This window comes from Lepisosteus platostomus, chromosome 21 (genome assembly GCF_059453375.1).
Source record: "Lepisosteus platostomus isolate fLepPlt1 chromosome 21, fLepPlt1.hap1, whole genome shotgun sequence".
In the NCBI taxonomy this organism is placed as follows: Eukaryota; Metazoa; Chordata; class Actinopteri; order Semionotiformes; family Lepisosteidae; genus Lepisosteus; species Lepisosteus platostomus.
The window spans coordinates 4,461,666-4,480,744 of record NC_142631.1 but is presented as its reverse complement, the minus strand read 5'-3'; the positions used below and the strand labels follow the sequence as shown (position 1 = coordinate 4,480,744).

Genomic DNA, 19,079 nt, shown 5'->3' with positions numbered 1-19,079 from the left:
AAAAGCTCTAACTACCCTGCTAGGACACCAAAATCTTAAGAACTCACTAGTTATTTTACAAGTCTTGCTTATCCAGATATCCAAAATTACCATACAAAGCATTTTGGAATATTTTGTGAGCAGGCTTTAGTGGTTTTACCTTCCCATGAAAGGATTATAGGTTTGGTCCTAGACTGCCAAACTTGGCAATTAGATACCATTTTAGAAGTTTGAAATTGCTAAGTAATGCATTACTGTGTGGCACAGAAAGATAAAATAGCTCCTTATTGCAATTTGCCCTTGCTTTGGTCCCCAAAAGAGAACACTTACTGTAACTGATCAGAGTGCTTGTGTGGAGATTAAAAAGAAGAAACCATTTCTTCTCAGCACATATCACAGTAAGTTTTACATTTCCCTCTTTTTGTTGCTTAAGAGGATGAGACTCTCAAACCATAAACAGGAGGCGCAGAGTGTCTACATGACACTTCAGAGAAACCCTACACCTCAATCAGGGGGTGTCCAGATTTTCAAGGGGTCATTTATTTGTTGACAATATAACGGCTAGCACTTAAGAGATCAACATAACCTTTCGCCCCATGGATCTTAAGGACTAGGTTTGGGATACCCAACTATAGACCTCAAGAGATGAAAGAGTCCAATTTGGCAACAAGAATGTACAGAACAAACCTTCCACAGATTCTCAGGCCACAGCCAGACGCCCACCTCGGATTTCACTGACCTGTGAGAACCTTGCGCATGAGTGTGTCCCTGATGAAGGTTTTGTTGATGATGTTCCAGACCCACTTAAAATGGGTCAAGATGTAGTGAACCACATCCGGGCCGGGGCGCAGGAATTCATGTATTCTTGTCCAAAACTCCGCTGGGGTGGGGGGGGAAGAAAAAATGGAAGTCAGTGTGACTTCTGTAAAGTAGAATGGCTTTTACAGTACAAAAAAGTACTTAAGAACATCCAACAATGTTGAGACATTTGCTGAAGTAGGACCTATATCTATACTGCACATCCCCAGCAATACTGTACATTACTACTGAACCACTGTGGAAGGTATTAGAGTAATTGCTGTGATCTGTTAATTTAGCCTTTGCCAAAAGGTATAGCAAGACAGAATAAAGGTTAGATGCTGGAGCTGTAAAAGCAAGTGATTTCTTTCTACAAGGCGTTAAGAACAGAAATAATCACATAATAGGATGCTAAACACCTTTCACATAAGGAAAGACAGGACAACCACTCGCAAATAGATCATAAAGCCTGACAAACATTTCATTGCGCAAAAGGGCAGATCTGGGACCCTCTGCAGTTTGTCTATTCCGTGGGGCAGACCCAGCACACGTTGCTGTCCTTATGGATCTCAAAACTGAATCGACAAAGAATTTCCCACAAAAATTTGGCTTTTGCTTTCATTTCATGTAGCACTGGTTTGTTCTAATAACCAAAAACCGTTGGCAAGTATCAGTTTGTTTTGTCCAGTGCAGTTAGGCAATTTATACTTCACAACAGTACAATGGAGATGTGAAGAGTGCCTATAGGAAGTAGGCAATCCATCCATCCATTTTCTAGACAACTTCCAACACAGGGTCACAGGGGAGCCAGAGCCTATAATAATAATTGCTTACACTTATATAGCACTTTTCTGGACACTCCACTCAAAGCACTTTACAGGTAATGGGGAATCCCCTCCACCACCACCAATGTGCAGCATCCACCTGGATGATGCAACGGCAGCCATAGTGCACCAGAACGCTCACCACACACCAGCTCTCAGTGGGGAGGAGAGTAGAGTAATGAAGCCAATTCATAGATGGGGATTATTAGGAGGCCATGATTGGTAAGGGCCAATGGGAAATTTGGCCAGGACGCCAGGGTTACACCCCTACTCTTTTCGATAAATGCCCTGGGATTTAGTAATGACCACAGAGACCTCGGTTTTACGTCTCATCCAAAGGACGGCGCCTGTTTACAGTATAGTGTCCCCGTCACTATACTGGGGCATTAGGACCCACATGGACCACAGGGGCCCCCTGCTGGCGCCACTAACACCTCTTCCAGCAGCAACCTTAGTTTTTCCCCAGGAGGTCTCCCATCCAGGTACTGACCAGGCTCACACCTGCTGAGCTTCAGTGGGCTGCCAGTTGTGAGTTGCAGGGTGATATGGCTGCTGCTATCCCAGCAAGCAACAAACAAGGCAGGATACAGCATGGGTGGGACGCCAGTCCATCACTGGGCACACAGACACTCAGAGTCAGTTTTCACTGAAAACAATTGATCTACGAGCATGTCTTTGGACTATGGGGAGAACAAACCCACAGACGGCACCTGAGCACCCCAGCTCTGTGAGGCAATAACCTTAATCACCATGCCTTCACTTCATGAACTTGATGTTTGTGACACTGTTATAGAACAGTGGCTGACTTGCAGACAGACTATGGTCCCAATAAAAGAAGTTAATCACTGTGCCACTGGGGGGAAAAAAAAGCAATATCAATTTTTTCAGTTTATATTCAATACTTCAGGAGGTATAATATTAGGTGAAAAATGGGTTGGAGTATTTTGACCGTTGCAGCCTTCAAGGACTGAAATTACCCACTCCAGTGTGGCATGTATAAACAAATGTAACATACCGTACAAAACCCAGCTTGAACTTGTAATAAAGAGACTTGGAATTAATTCAAGATTTTGAATATGATGGGATCTTCTCTTCCAGGACTCAACAGGTTTTCCTTTTCCTGTACATTCTTAAACCCTAATGGCATCATAATCCATCCATATATTTCTTTTAGCTCTGCTCTTTTAACTGGCAAGGCTGAATGGGGTCTTCAATGGGTATCCCCACCGGTGTTTACCTCATTTATACTTAAATTTAATGACCTCAATATTTGTAAGTTTGCTTTGGCATTTTAATATTTTAATGCTTTACATTTTAACATAGTAACTTGAGAAGAGTACTACAATTTAAAAAAAGCAGACAATCCGCTTTATTTTTCTAAGCTGATTGTCTTTATTAAGCCACAGCCCATGACATCCGTAATCATATCATTAACCGAGTGTACCTCATCGTGCGGAGGTCTGATTTGTTTTTTTTGTCAAATATCCTTTTCTTATTGCTTAAGACCGAGTTGTGTAACCCTACTTCTGGGAACAAGAGGGGGCAAGTTTGCCTGTAGTCAAGTTAAAAATATAAAAAGAACCTCACCGAAAGTCATACAGGGAAGTGAATGGAAAACATGTTCAGCACATTTAAAAGATAGTTGTCTTGGTAGGAAAGCAACTTGAAAGAAATGCTCAGGATTTTGTTCAAAAGTAACTTTAGAGATTATTTTTGCGAGCTGCTTATTTCTACCTTGCAGCTCTTTACTGGGTATTTCAATCAAGGAATCACCCCAGAAGCACCACTCCTGCTTAAAGCAAGCCAGACCAAACTCTGCATTAACCTGAACAATTCAGAAGTCTCTCTCAATTAAAAGTTGTTCTTGGATACTGGCGGCGAGTTGGGTTTCGAGATTTGGCTGCCAAAGCAGATAACGGGGATGCTGCTTATTAAATAAAAGAGTTGGGTTCAAATGCCTTCACAAACTTTTTTTTCTTAAGAGAAGTGGGTACTTTGGCTTATGGGGAGAACTCCCACTGCCAGTTACACTTTCTGGGGACAGGGGTTATCAGATGGCTCTCTGCATAAATCTATACATTACCATTTTCCCTGATATTACCAGTAGTGCTCAGCCTATTGTAAATCCCATTCAAATAGTTTTAAGATTTATTCAACTTTACACCAAGGAGAGACCTACCAGTAAACACCACCAACTACCATCCATTCAATTTAGACTCACTTGTTCATGACCGTGTCGAACTTCGAAGATCACAAAATTGAAGTGACTGAGAAAAAGGTGAACAGATGAGTAAGAGCTATGTGGGCGATTATCTGAGTAGTCAATGATTCTTGCATCCGACAGTTTATAATCACATCCAGAGGTGTGGTCTTGCATTCCAACCTCTTGAGCTTGGCAATTAAGACTTGGTTTCTTGGCACCTTAAATTGAGATACTTCCAAGTAATTTTAAAGCTTTTTTTCCCCAGTGCCAATAATAGAAGACCATTACAAATCAGCTTTTATACCACTGCCAGATGCTGGTTTTCAGATTTAACAACCCCCCCCCACAAAAGCCTGTGAGGAATTTAAAATTCTCCCTCAAAAAAAAAGTCCACAAAATCAAAACTGGTGGGGGCTGGTGGGACCGTGAAGTGCAATAGGGCGTCAACACCTGCGAATATTCGAGACTGTCTGACCGACAGGGTTTTATATAAACGAAGAGCACGGTGGGGTGAAATGGAGACAAAAGTTAACCACAACTACCAAATTAGTGGTAGCATGATGTTCTTTTTTTTTGTATTGTAAAAAACACCAATGGAACTAGGAGTAGTGTGAAGAAACAGGCCAAGAGGCCTTTACAGGCTCACTGACCATTTTGTTGCCCTTTTCCTTACTGCAGGGCGTGCTAATCACTGAAGCAGAGTGAAAGAAAGTGCCAGAACCCAGAAGGAGTTTGCTGTGATGCAGTTTCATGTGAAACTGCAACCCCAAAACAGACTCTAGAACTGAGATGGACACCAGCCAAAATTCAACTCCTGAAATGGAAGAAGCACATTTTGTGCAACGAATAATGAATCCTGGACACCTCCAAGGTGCAGTCTGTAGTATTTTTTCTTCATTCACATAAAGGTTAAAACTGTTTACCTCAACTTTTGCCAAATTTATAACTCCAATTCAAAGTGGGGCATCATTTAAACATTAAGTTGATAATGTCAGGCACAAAATGATCCCTTGATCATTTATCTTTAGAACATCTTTAGTTGTAAATAGCAGAGATCTTTCACAAACAGGTGCAACCTTGGATATTACAAACTCGGAAGGTAGTCAAACCACAACTGGTGCAAAGGAAATGGTTAAGATTCTTTCAGCTCTTGGAAATGAATGGAGGGAAGGAAAGGAAATTGAAAAACAACAAGATGGCATCTGCGTGTATTAAAGAAGCATGCAGTAAGACAGCAACCATTTTTAGAATAAACCAGTAAAATACTCACGAATTGTGCAGTTTACACCATAGTAGCCAGTCCGAGTGCAATCACATTCATATTTGTCCAAGCCGAATCTTACGCACACCCCTTTGTTTTGGCATGGATAGGAGCAGCAGGGATTTACTGCAACAAAAAGTTAAGTACATGAGAAACTTCAGTAAGTTACAACTGACAACTCTAAGGGAAAACGAGATGATCTGAGCTTATCTAAAGTACTTTTAATAACTAGGCCTATTTTTTCCCCAGAAGTGGAAAATCGTCACCTGAAAACCAAAGGGAATCATTTGGTCCAATTCCCTTTACTTTTCAGTCAGCCATAGTTGTGCTGTCAGAAGCTGCAGCCTTCTGTTATGTGAGCATATTGTATGTCCATATGACAACATGCGCCACATCACCAGAATGCCAGACTTGAAAGAGCTGAGGTTAAACCTGGAGTCACTCGTTACATGGAAAGAAGTATACGTATATACACAGACTTGGTGTACCTATGACGCATTTCCACTTTCCCTCAACAATTCACTGCTTTACCCCCTCAGTAAGAAACCACACAGTAATGCCTTCTGAAGTCCTGACGAGCCCACGGTTTTTCCAAATCATTCAGACCTAGTTACAGCTCATTAACCAGAGAATGAAACCCAAGAGGACCGATCATCATTCCTAAACCATCAAAATGAAAAACAATCTACGTAAAACAGTCTTTCCTTTTGATTCACAGGGGATTCTTAGAATTACACAATCTTCCTATTCAGGAATGAGATAGTACCCCCAATAAACAATTTCCATTCTCTGAGGATTTACACGGTCTACTAAACTAAGAAGTAGAACAAAGGCAAGGTGGATGTTCAAAACCTATAAACCCATCACCAAATCAGTACTTTGCTTTGTCAAACTTCCATCCTGCTCCATACGTCGTCATGAAGGACAGCATAGTTAAATCTGGAACAAGTCCATTTCAACAACAAGTGTTACTTACAGAAACTAAGCAAGGCCGGGCCTAGTTAATAACAGGACAGGAGAGCTCTAAGATGGACCAGTAGGTGGCACCCTTCCTTCTATACCAGAATGTGCAACCCCCTCCGACCCCCAGAAGTGACCACCAATGATTGTATCAGGTGCCGTCCTTCGGATTAAAAGGTCCGAACTACAACTGGTTTATGACTTGGCTATAAAGCTACAATTTCTGTACTGCACAGGATGAACAAAAACAAAACCGAGCACAAATACTCTTCCAATATGCCTAACTGTCATTTATTCAGCAAACACAGTTTACAAGAGAAGAAGTGCTGACTGGAGTGGTTGCTACTGGTTTTCATGATCCTGGCAAATTGAAGTTCCTTGTCAAAAACTACCTCCGTTATGCTCCAATTGGGAGTTATCCCTTGGGGAAACAGTTGCATGATTCACGCTTGATCCTATATTCTGGAGCATTGATCTCGGCTACTCAGGAGCTCCAGTGCTAAAAGAACAAACCAGTGCAGTGCTCTGAATTCCAAGCAGCGTAGCTCTCGTTGGATGCTTTTCCTGAATTGAGGCCAGGAAAAGTCTGCAGTTCCAAACAATTAAAATTTGGTTTCTTGGCCACGTTCCACAATGCTGGTTGGTGGAGCGGGGGAGTAAACACCATCATAAATTAGGTCACACATTAAAAAAAGGAGTTTGGAAGCCCTGGTCTGCCAACAGAAGGAATGGGCACCTATGCACGGAATATCAACCTTGAATTGAGTGGTGGATATGCTTACTACAGATGCAATGTAGCCAAACCAATATTTACATTCAGCTGATAAAACCAACAAGCCAATAGCACTGGTGGTCATCTATCCGCTGAGTTAGGTTATGAGCTGCGTTTTCTCATGCACACATTTTTTAGAACAAGTAACAAGAACACACCGTGCAGCACTTCAAGTGTATACTTGTTGATATTGCAAAAGAGCCCATCTTTGGTTTTGTCCAGTTCTTACCTGCCAAGCAGAATATTCCCTGCTGCTAATTGCATTTACATTTTAGCATGAAAATAGTAGCATCAGGTCTTCTGTGCAAACCCTCCCAAAACTGAACCAGCAGGAAATGTCTGAATGACCTTTCAAGCAGACCACATCAACTCCCTTCTAGGATGCATTTGACCTCCCTGTACCCAGCATTAACTTTTTTTTTTTAAAAGGTCTTTGAACAGACCATGAACATGAGCCCTAAAAAAAACAGCTGTGGAACAAAACAGAAGACCTGTCTTTTGTAAGACAGTATGTTCCCCAAGGAACTATGAGGGAGTTCAAGGGATCTACCGATTCTTTTTCTGGGCAAGTTGTCAAGGCAGGCCCTCTTTTCAAGATAATGTAGCTCTTTGCTACATAAGCTGGCCAGAAAAAACAGACTTAATTTATGTCATAAGTAGCATGAATAGGAAAACCATGTTTTCCTGTAAGAGTAGACACCCGTCTAGCTAGCCTTTCCAAATCAACAGCTATATTTCGGAGCTTCAATATTACCAGCTACATCAAAAAGTGAAGATCGAGGAGCTTGTTAGAGCAGAACTTGACAATGTGGACTGGAAGGGCTGCAAGGTTTTAAGGCCTTTTTTAAATATTTCTTTACAAGGGGGACAGAAAGAGTGGGAAGATAGAACCACATTGATGTGAAGCAGACCAAGCTCTCATTTGAATTCTCTCAGATCACCGATTTAGTAGAAAGCTAGGAAAAACTGGCACTACACACTCACATATAAACAATGGAAAGCAGTCTTGCTAGAACATTTCTCAGATGAATCACAGTTAAACACGCTACGGATAAAGTTATTTGAAAGAACGGAAGATTTGTGAAAACTTGAGATCAACAAAGGACTACATGCGTTCAATCACTTCACAACTCCTTGTGATTTCAATATTAATTGATCATAAACACTACCTTATCTAACAGACAGAAGGATGCAAAACCCACCATCTCTGGCATTCACATTTTCTTATTTGAACTACAGTAGTAGCTATCTCCGTCAACAAGATCAGAAAAGCTGTAATTAGCTATATACTTCCGGATGGTTTAATCATCTGGACTGCTTGTCAGATTCTGAAGAAAGATGACAGAATTCAGGTCTTGTGCTCCTACATTTGAATTTCCAGCTCACTGCAGGAAAAATTTATGCAAAACAAAAGAATAAGTGAGTGCATGGTATGACACAGTATTCTGCCATAAAAAGGCCCATGAGTCATTTTGAATGGATCACTTTAATGAGCGCAATAAGTACACCTGACACACTCTAACGGGAAACTCCAGCTAAGCAATGTTACTGCTGCAAATGGAGCCCAAATCCGATGACGCACAGTGTGAAATCAGTGTCCCATTCATCTAGCTACCACCAGCTTCTAGGAAATTCTAGTGAAGTTATTGGGGGGTACATGTGCATACAATAAAAAAAAAGACTAAAGTCTTGGGGGAAAGAGACCCATTAAATATAACAAGCATATTTGTGAAGCCTGAATACTTTTCCAGCCAATAATGTACAGAAGTCCCACTCTGACAACAGTTGTTAAATGGCTGTGTCCAACTGGTACAGTCTTAGAAAACTCCAGAATGCAGCAACAGGGCATTCCAGTGGTGGATGAAGAGAGATTGTCTATTACCCTGAACGTCCTTGAGCTCCGTCCTTCACAGGAGAAAATAAATTGGGGTCTCATTGCAAATTCTGCAACATACATCCTATGCCTGTATGAATCTATATAATACAAAACATGAAAAGGTTCAAAACACCTTGTTTTATAAGAGGATGACAAGTTATTTTCCAATACTGAAGAAAACATCTCACACGAAGCTTATTACCAACAGCTGCAGCATTCTTTTAGTATAGCACGGAAAAGGACAAACCTACGCAAGACAAAGGCAACATCACCATTCCTTTACAAGGTACAACCAGTTTTAAAGCATCTAGTTCATAAAATGAGGAATTTACAGGGTGCACGGCAATACTGCAGGAGAAAAAAAAAAATTATATTGGCAACCTCTCTAGGGACAATCCACAGGAAGATTTTTGTTCCTCCCCAGAACCATACAAATTTTGACAAAAGCACAGAGGGACAAACAAAAAAAATATATATCAAGCCACATTACATTCTGAACCCAAACATAGTAAAGCTGCAACTGAAGTTCCCAAAGATACTTGAAAGTTCTTATGGGTGTGTGAGGGGAGGGAGGCTGATGTTAAATAGGAATCTGTAAGATCAAGCCTTGTGTCAAGCATGGAGTACTACTTAATGCAATCTGCCGATTAAGCTCCTAAACATCTAACTACTGGAAGACAGTTTACACTGGCAAAAGTTTCATATTCTCATAAAAAAGCTGCAGGAACCATTTTCAACTCAAAAAGTCACGCTATGCTATGCACTTTCTTCTTTTATGAGATTGCTTTAAGGGGGCACTAAGCTTCCCTGTTCCCTCTCAAAATAAGTGAAAGTTAAGGAAGAGTGTACCAGTAATTTTAATTTAGATGTTAGCCACGTGCAACGGCTTTAAGACAAAGCAAGTTGGTCATGCAGAAGAAAAGCTTTCCTGATATTTAACCCTCATGTCAAATTAATTAATTTCACGAAGAATATGCGGATACTGTAAGGCAAAGGAAAAATAATCTATTAGCAGTGATTTGGAGTTCTGACAGTTTAAAAAAAAAGCAGAACATACTGTAAATCCAATTTCATTGACTTGTTTTGGTTAAGAGATTTGATTGACTTTGCAGACAGCTGTTAAACACTGACAAAACTTCCACAGCCCACTTAAACTATTTCGCCAACCTAAAACCCAGATGTTCCAACACTCAATTACAAAAGGAACAAAGAATTTCCAGAAGGTTTCTATGGAGATCTAAATCCTATAAAAACTTTTTGTAAGAAAAGAGAACAAATGCTGAAATATCTCAGTTGCCCCTCCGAGCTCTGAAACTATACAAGAGAGGTACTGAAACATACAGCATACAGTATTTTATGTGCAAACCAATGTCAAGCAAGAGTACTTAAAATATGAACTGTAGAGAGTGTATGCAGTGGTTACACATTCTAACTATTCAAAAAAATGGGCCCACAAGACCCATCAACAAACAGTGCCAAGTCTAAAATACCAAATCATGCAGGCTTATTCACTTGGGACAATAGTGAACTCACTGTGACTGTCGCTTGGTGACCAACATCCCTAATTCTTGTTTGTGACCCATGTGTGGTTAAAAGGAAAGCAGAACCCTTGTAATTGCAAGACTAAAAAGGAAATATTCCAATATGGTTCCTTTTGCAGATTCACCAATAGTGCAGGACAAGTGCAACTTCAGCTGCTGTGGGATGGAAAAATGATATTGGCCACAGACCTCATGGAGCTTGTATCTTGACAGGCTGACCTATACTCGAGGCAGAAAAGTTCAATATGGAATGATAAACCTGAGACTACAGAGTTCTCGGAGGTGATGCCTACTGAGAAAAGTCTTGGTTCCTTTATTGGTTCCAAATTGTGCAAGCTCAGCTATCGGTGTAACCATGACAAATAAGGTTTGAAATCTGAACTAAATAATCCCATGCCACCCAAATGATTACACAAAGAGGTGAGCTCATTGAGTTACAGACTCAAAGGGATATGCAACCAAGCTGATTTTTTATGCTATGGAATGTAGCGTTTCCCCCCCGCAATACTTAGGGTTGCTTAATCATTGGGCTGAAAGCAAAATATATTTTTTGGTTCAAACAGGATCAAACGTATGCATGGAATTAAACAAAAATTTCGCAACTATACATACTTCTCTCCCTCACTAATATACGTTTCCTGACGCAACACAAAAATACTGCCAAGTAAAAAAAAAAATAGATTAAAACAGCAAGTGGGTCACAGTGATGCAAAGTCACAATGTGCAGTATTTAAGAAGGTATTAAAGTACATGCACAGTCATAGAGGGGTCTCTGTCCAAAAGACATCATATTGATTTCAAAGAGAATTTGGGGATTTGCAGACCCAGTTCTTGGAGAGCCCTGCATCTCTTTGATATTTAGCAGTTGGACAACTCAAACAGGTGAAGCAAAGGAAGACTTTGCGAACAATACACCGTCTGCTAAGTGAAATGAGCTTTAAACCATATTGCAGGGGTACTGTAGAAACCGTTTAGGACCACATATTCCATTACTACTGTGGAAAAAAAAAACCTGAACATGTTTCTGCTGTGCTAAAAATCCTGCACTGGCTATCAGTCTCTTGCAGGGTAAGACTTTAAAAATTACCTAAAGCAGGCAATTTCCATCAGTGTCCAGTGCAGAGTGCTGAATTAATGCATTTATAACATCAAGACTTGATTTCTGCAACTCTTTACTAGGCAGGAGCTCCCAGCCCTGGAGACACACGCACCTGCTGGTTTTCACTCAAGCTGAACTTAATTACCCCAATTAAAACCCTAATGGAATTAATAAGCTGCTTGATGGAGACATTTTCAGGTATTTTATTTCTCCTCCCCACCCCCCAACTCAAGAGCTTGGGATTGGATTTTAATTAGGGAATGCAATAGTTAAGAGTCTGCCTCCTGTAGGTTTAAAACCTGAAAACAGTCACGCTGTTCAAATTAAGCCCGTTATTAAGTCAATTACAAATTCAACAGAGTAACTGAATGACAACTTGGCTGGAACAAAAACCTGACGGGTGTCTGCTCTATGGGCTCCCCCAAAACTCCTCTGCAAGTTACAATATGCCCAAAACCCTACAGCTAAGCTTCTAACTCACAAGACCTTGGCAGCATATCACTCCTACACTGAAGTCACTATATTGGTCACCTATTAAGTTACCTATTCAATACAAGATGTTACTTAAGCCTTTTAAGGCTTTAATCTGGCTCCATCATACATCTCCCTTCATGTGTGAACTCTCTCATAGGCTCTGGTTGGTTGAGACGGGTCATTTGCTTACTGTACCCAGGACTAAATCTTGAACTTTTGATGACCACATTTTGCCTGTTGCTGCTGCTTTGCTATGGCACGCCCTTCCCCAAACTCCTATGACACTCGTCAAACCCAAACTCATCTCTTTATTAGGGCCTAGGTCTGACTGATCTCCATTCTATCTGCATGAACCTTCTCCCCCCTCCCCTCCACTTTTTAATGTACTTTATCACTATGTATGGCGTCCCTGGACTATTGCAGGGACAGTCTCCCAAATACCTTCAAAAGTGACCGGGGGTCGGCCCACACACCCCATCTGCCTCACTTCATTTCATTGGGTCCAGAAGCTCCATCTTCTACTCACTTTGACCAATTTAGAGTTGCAGGGGAGACTGAGCCTATCCCAGCGAGCAACAGGTGCAAGGCAGGATACAGCAATCCATCACAGGGCAGACAGACAAGTACACACGCAAACCCAGGCCAGTTTTTCCAGGATCCACTCAACCTACTAGTACATCTTTGGACTGTTGGGGGGGAATCCCACATTAACACAATGGGAACATACGAACTCCACACAGACAGTATCTCAGGTCTGGAATTGAACCCTGAGCCCCCGCAGTTCAAAGCGGAAATGCGTCACATTCATCCCTTAGCTATCCGAGGACTTTGTCTAAAGGGGGACCAAACTTTTTCCGGCAGCATCTCCTCATCCGCCAACAAATAAATATGGCAGCAGATGTATTACTTAATGTTTGCAATTAGAAAGTGTCAGTTCAGCAAAATTAATTCCTTTGCAGACGTTCTTCTCAGAATGTTAATTTCCATCAAATGAAAGGCATGTTTTCCATTGAGGCAGAAAAGTGTTCCATCAGGCCGACTATCCTTTAGTGAACAGCTCAGCAGTCAAAATCAACAGCTCTAAACCTGCCCAACTCCAAGGAAAAACTTGAGTCATCAGGCTGAGTTTCATCCTGAAAATCACAGAGATCTTGACTTCTGAAGCTTCAAACTTTTCTGGACTGGGGATTCAAGTTATCTCATTTTTTAAAACCTAAATAAAATTTAAGTATTTGTACACACCTGAAGAAGGCTTCATAGCTAAAACGTTGAGACTCTTTTCAGCATGGAATAAACCTTTACCTGTTCCTTTGTAGCCTACTTCTTAAACTTACCGTATATACCTTTAATATCACATGACCCAATAAACAAAGACTAAATTCTTGACCACATTAAAGATGCAGCCTTTGTTGAGAATTTTAAAATCTTACCTTCAAATATTTTAATATCTCTAAATTCATAATCCAACTAGATAAATATTTAAATTTCACATTCATACATAATTTATTCACTGTACTTTATATGTTAAGTTCCTTGAGGATACTTGAGTCAAAATCACTTTACAAGAATAAAATTGACATTTTGAGGGTGGACGTATGAAGTTGTAGGAACAAAACGGTGAAATTCATTACTTTTGTAACCCTTTACAGAAACTAAATCTGGCATTTTAACTTCTTACCCAACACCATCAAATCAGTGAAGACTTTATAACTGCAGCAACATCATACTGCTCTCTTAACTGTAAAGAGTTCAAATAATGCAGTTTGATCTTCCAAGTCCCTTCATTTTTAATCCATTAAGAGATTAAAGCAACTGTATTGTTTTGTATTGCATATTACATAAATCTTACCTCCCCTAACACATTCATGTTCCAGGTAAGCATAGCAATTTCCCCTTTTTAGCACAATGCAAAAAACAGAAAAGGCACACTGTACGTCTGTTCTAGATTCTGGGAAAAAATGCAGCAACTCCCACCTCAAAATGTGATAAAAATCTCAGTAAAAGCATTTGTTCATCTGCGGTTTATACAGTATCAATCTTAAACAACCCATGGGACTGAGACAGTTCATTGTTTCCTTCTTTAGGACCTTATAATACAATATGTGGTGCCCTAGGCTACCACATTTGATACTTAATCTTCAAAGAAGGTAGTGTAGTCTGACCTGATTTGAATATCCCATGGTTATTATTTGGAAATCTTTTAAACCACAAATTGCTATAACTAGGTCAATACTGAAAGCATTTTTTCCTTTTTGTACTGGAGCTTCACAATCAACCTGGAATGTGGCAATTTAGGTGCCAAGAAGACGGTTAATATAATTGTCCAGTTCTGTAAATCTTCTGCCTCCTTAGGGACTGGAGACCCAGGTAGGCTTATATACTGTATGCCAACTTTGGCTTGGACAGGCTATCAGGTTAGTCTGTTCTGAAGGAAAATGGGTTACTACCAGGTAATCTGGAGCTCTCATTTTACGACAAACGATACGGTATATGGTGCAGACGAGGATTTTCATTAACACGTCGAGAACTTAAATGCACATTTTTGCATCTCTTGGGAAATGGTTAATCGGAGAATTACACAGTGAAATCTGGTCCCCAGTTTTCATTTACTTTTTCTCTTTTTCTTCATCATATACAGCGTCCTTGGGTTTGGAAAGGAGCTTCATAAATAAAAGTTATTACGGTAGATAAACGAGACCGAAACCCCTTTCTCTCCCAGCTGGCTCCCTTACGAGACTAAGAGTTCAAGTGCAGCAATATTTTACAACCCAGGACAAAAGCTAGTTTGTGCGTCACTTCACATTGTAACGAAACGGTGTCTAAGTTATTGCAACTGCAGTTCCCCAGATTGCCGACTAAAAGTGGACTACTGAACAAGGGGCTTTAAGGGAGAGACTGCCGCATTCCAATCATTTCTCGTAATCCAGTTCTGACGCGCATGAAAAGACCTGTAGTGTTTGTGTTTATTGATTTAGAAGTCTAGCGATTTACGGAAAAGTTGCTTTTCGACTTTCCAAAAGCAAAAAAGTATCGCTTCTTATCGCTGCGGGTTCTGTTTCCCCATTTCTAACATAAACTGATGAGTTGAGGGAGGTCTGCATTAGAAGCTCCTCGGATGTCCGCCACACACAAGACAGTTACTTGGGCGAAACGTCAATTACGCGCTAGAAAAGATGCAAGAACCGCTCTTGAAACCGTTCTTGGAAGAAAATCAAGCGCACAGACGTTAATGAACTACAATAAACTAACAAACGCATCTCACAAGTTACACTTACTTGCTTTCGTGGTGCTCTTCTCGGTTTCCAGGGACAATCTTACACACAGCAGTACTAGAGCACATACCGACAGCAGGCTGGACGCTGCAATAAAAAAGGTTTATGGTTTCGTTGGCGACTTGGAGTTTCACATGAATAACAGAACTGAAAAGCCAACCTGAACAGCGAGCGAGAACCGAGGCACTTACCATTCATTCTAGAGAGAATCAAAAACGACATGCTGTCCACTGCCGCAGAAACCTTAAAAAGCGCACACGGTACAACTAGGCACCATCAATCTATATTTCAGGTGACTTCCGGGGCGGAACCGAATGGGAGATTAAAAAGCACAAAATGAATTACGAGTGATCCAGACGATATCGTGCGTTGACGTTGGGAGACGAAGCTCCAAATACTTTCGACCCCGGCGATACCAATTGAAAGCCCCTCCCCTTATCTCTAAATGGTCCGCTGCAAATAGTGGCACTTGTTGACTAAAAAGAGGGATAAGTAATTAGTATGAACAGGAAAAAAAAAAGAACTTCGCAAAAAGTTTGCCTTCTTCACGCCATTCATATAGAACAAGGATTCCCTAAATCCGGGGGAAATGCATCTGTGTGGTTTCTGGGTCTCTTAAATTTTCTTTATTGTTTCAGATGGGAAATTTGCCTTTGCAGGCAGGTATAATAACACGTTACACAACGCATTTAACGCAACGTAAACCCATTAACAAGTAGGAGAAAAAATAAATATGGAGTAGCACAAACGCCAAACGGTTTAAGAGCTGGTTTAAATGCTCCAATTAAGCAAATAATGAGTGGAATCAGGACATTAGGAGCCCAGAGGGACTAAACATTTAGACAAACCAGCCCTCTAGAACCAGAATATCCATATTCCAAGTCTATGAATTACCCATGTTTAATTTCTTATGATCCATAGAACTAAAACATATTCACCTTCTTCTTGTTATTCCATTTCAGAACCTTATAATTTGCTGTACCTTACAACGTTTCAATGTGTTTAAATAGATACTGTGCACCTGACAGTGGCACAGTGATGTTGCTGCCTTACAGGTCTTGGGTCTAAGGTTCGATTCTGGCCCGGTGTGCTTCCTTTGAGGAGTTTGTAGGCTCACTGTGACCCACTGTCTCAGGACTGCTGTGTGTGCATGTGTACTAGGTCTCTTGAAAGCACCAGCACCTGGAGAGAAGCTGGTGAATCAGTCCAATTAATCCAATAACATGCTGTTTCAGATCATTAGATTGAAATCATATAGACACACTCACCCTCCAGGGTCAGGAGTGAGGACCTCTGTTTTATATAGTAAGACTACTCTGCCTGTATCTTTTCCAATCTGCTCAGTTCCAACATTTAGATACAATCTGCACCTTTATTATTTCTCTGATAATCGGCAGGCTTGATGTAGTAATGATGGAGCCGATTGAAATGGCTCCTTAATTGCAATTTTCAGCTTGTTGCACATTACTTATAACTGATAGACTGCAACTTGTATTGGTCCAAAAGAGAGTTATTCGAAGTGGCAACCAAGTTTTCCCGAATTTCATTAATTTAAAGATCCCCAAAAGATCTTAGATTTGAGTTGGACTGAGATTAGAGAAAAGACTTCCGTGATTAAAGTGTACTCTTCTCTTGTTTTTACAAGAAGCAGATACAAATAATCCCATTTCAAATAATCAAATAAATGGCTGAAGAAACAGGAAGCCATGCAATAAACATGCATGCATTATCAAACCAAATTGCAAACATATTCCAAAAGTGAAAATGATTAATGTACCTGGAATCTAAACAGGACTTTCTGTTTTGGGGAGGAGAGGGGAATTTAATAATTTTATTGTGGACACAGACTGCTTCATTCAGTGATTCAGATGACCTTTTGAATGAATAGAAATTCAGTGAAAACAGCCTTCCGATTGCACGCAGGCTGTTTCAGAAGTAAGTCATTTCCTATTTTTGACAACTTTAGACGTACTGCATATAGAGGCAAGACAGTAGTGTCAAACCTAATTACAACGCTAGAATTCCTTGACTTAATTGACTAGAATTCATTGACTAGTGAGGAAATACGGTACACCTTATTTGAAGATTCTTTTAAATGTTTTCTCGATTCTCAACACCCCCCCCCCCCCAAAAAAAAAAAAAACCTCCACCAGTACAGGGTCATGGGTGAGCAAGAGCCTATCCCAGCAAGCAACATGGCCACCCAGAATACCCTAAATGGGATGGCCGTTCACGGCGGGCACTGACATTGGCCACCATTTTTCCAGAAGGCAATTAACCTACCAGTTTGTCTTTAAATTAGGAGGAAATCTGAGCATCCACAGAAAACCTATGAGAATGCAGAGAGAACATGCAAACTCCACACAGATAGCACCCCAGGAATTGAACTCAGGGCACCAGGGCTCTGTCATGTCACCCCTCTTACTGATTGAAATACCTTTAAATCATGGAGTCAAACACAATTCCTGCAGGAATTCCACCCACATTCTCTGTTGCATTTGGTCGAAGTATTTCATTAGCTGCATTAACTGCAACGCTTTTAACTGGGGTCTAAGGTGATTCATAGGTAACCGTACCTTTAATGAAGTGAACGTCTTGTGTTGTGAACTTGTTTATACTGCCACTCCCAGGTGAGAAGACGAGAGCAAATCCAGATATGTTTCCCTTTAAAATCCAAATGCGCACCAGTGCGGCACGGGATCTGGGAAAAGGCGACGCGCAGTTATTTGGAACAAGTCAAGATTTTCCATGCTCTGAGTGACTTAAAAAAAACGTGAACCCCCGAGAGCTTAATGTTTCGCTGTTATCAACTACTGCCAGGACTTGGCCTTTCTCCAAAATCCACGGCAAAGTCTGATGAAACATTAAGATACGTTTTGCGGGTAATATTCATGTGCTTGGGCCGGTGGCGTGTATGTACAGTAAGTGTGGTAAAAGTTGGGGAACACAGTCTTAGAGCAGCCTTTAAATACAAAACGAATAACTCCTCTCCGCCATCCATAATAACAAGGAGAAACTTCACATAGAAACGTTAGCTTAATTTTGGAGGGCTGCACATGTACCGGTGTCATCCAAACCTACCGTTTTATAAATTACTTTTTAACCCCAGGAAGATCTTGAGCCCAGCGATACTGACTTACGTTGTTCATATTATATCCTATATTTACAGGGTACCTACAGTACCAGGAGTCGGACGCTTTTCCTTAGAGTTATGTTTATTTTCGTGCAATTCGGATCATAATCATTTAACGGATCCCCCCCTCATGGTATGTGCATGTTAAAACCGTGTAATTTTAAACGTTGCAGGAATGGATTACTACGTGCCAGCAAATAGAATAAACTAAAAAAATCTCCTTTTGTTTGTTTTAAAATGAGGTCAATATCTCGTATTCGCAACTTTTGTGATATTTCTAATCGATCAAATCTTTTTATAAAAAAATAACAAGTGCTATGATTCGACGAAGAAGATGAAGCAAGATGAAAAAAATAAATAATAAACATTTATTATTGTTAAAATAATCGTTGGTGATAAAAACAACAACCACTACAATCACAATAAATAAAAATTCGTCTGCCCCGAAACAAGGTTTGGGATTTTACAAAGCCAGTTCTTTTTTAATTTTCTAGCTCCCTCTGTCGTTTCTTTGTTAATACAACAGATTATTTTCTACTCTACTGCGACTTGACTTTTCCTATGAGCAGGAAGCAAAACACCGCGAACAGTAGTGCTGTAGTGACTGAAGTGTGACTCATTTTTATTGCTGTGTAATATATTGCATTTCTGTAAATATGCAGTGTATACAGTACGTTCTTAGTCAGACTGTTTATGGATAATATGGCGTGCATTGCAGCAAATGATAGGATGTTTGTTGGTGGTGTTATTGTTATTCAGGAGGAAATTGTTTTCCGTATCTATTTCCGCATCTAGCCTATACAGGAATTTAAGCTTAGAATTGATTTTTTTCTATAATGGAAAGCTGAATACTGAACTAATTTGATCATGTTTAATTTGATAAAACA

General features: G+C 40.4%; 1 protein-coding gene across 1 annotated transcript in view; it reads right to left on the bottom strand.

Annotated features, from left to right (window-relative positions):
* ptgs1 (prostaglandin-endoperoxide synthase 1) overlaps positions 1–15,461 on the bottom strand; it is a 29,828-nt gene extending 14,367 nt beyond the window's left edge. Inside the window, exons 1-4 of the mRNA XM_088615537.1 lie at positions 15,251–15,461; positions 15,063–15,146; positions 5,075–5,191; positions 719–859 (exon numbers count right to left, since the gene is read on the bottom strand). Coding sequence (XP_088471663.1) covers positions 719–859; positions 5,075–5,191; positions 15,063–15,146; positions 15,251–15,281 — 373 coding nt within the window. The 5' untranslated portion in view covers positions 15,282–15,461. The remainder of the gene's footprint in view (positions 1–718; positions 860–5,074; positions 5,192–15,062; positions 15,147–15,250) is intronic.
* Between the last annotated feature and the right edge of the window lie 3,618 nt (positions 15,462–19,079).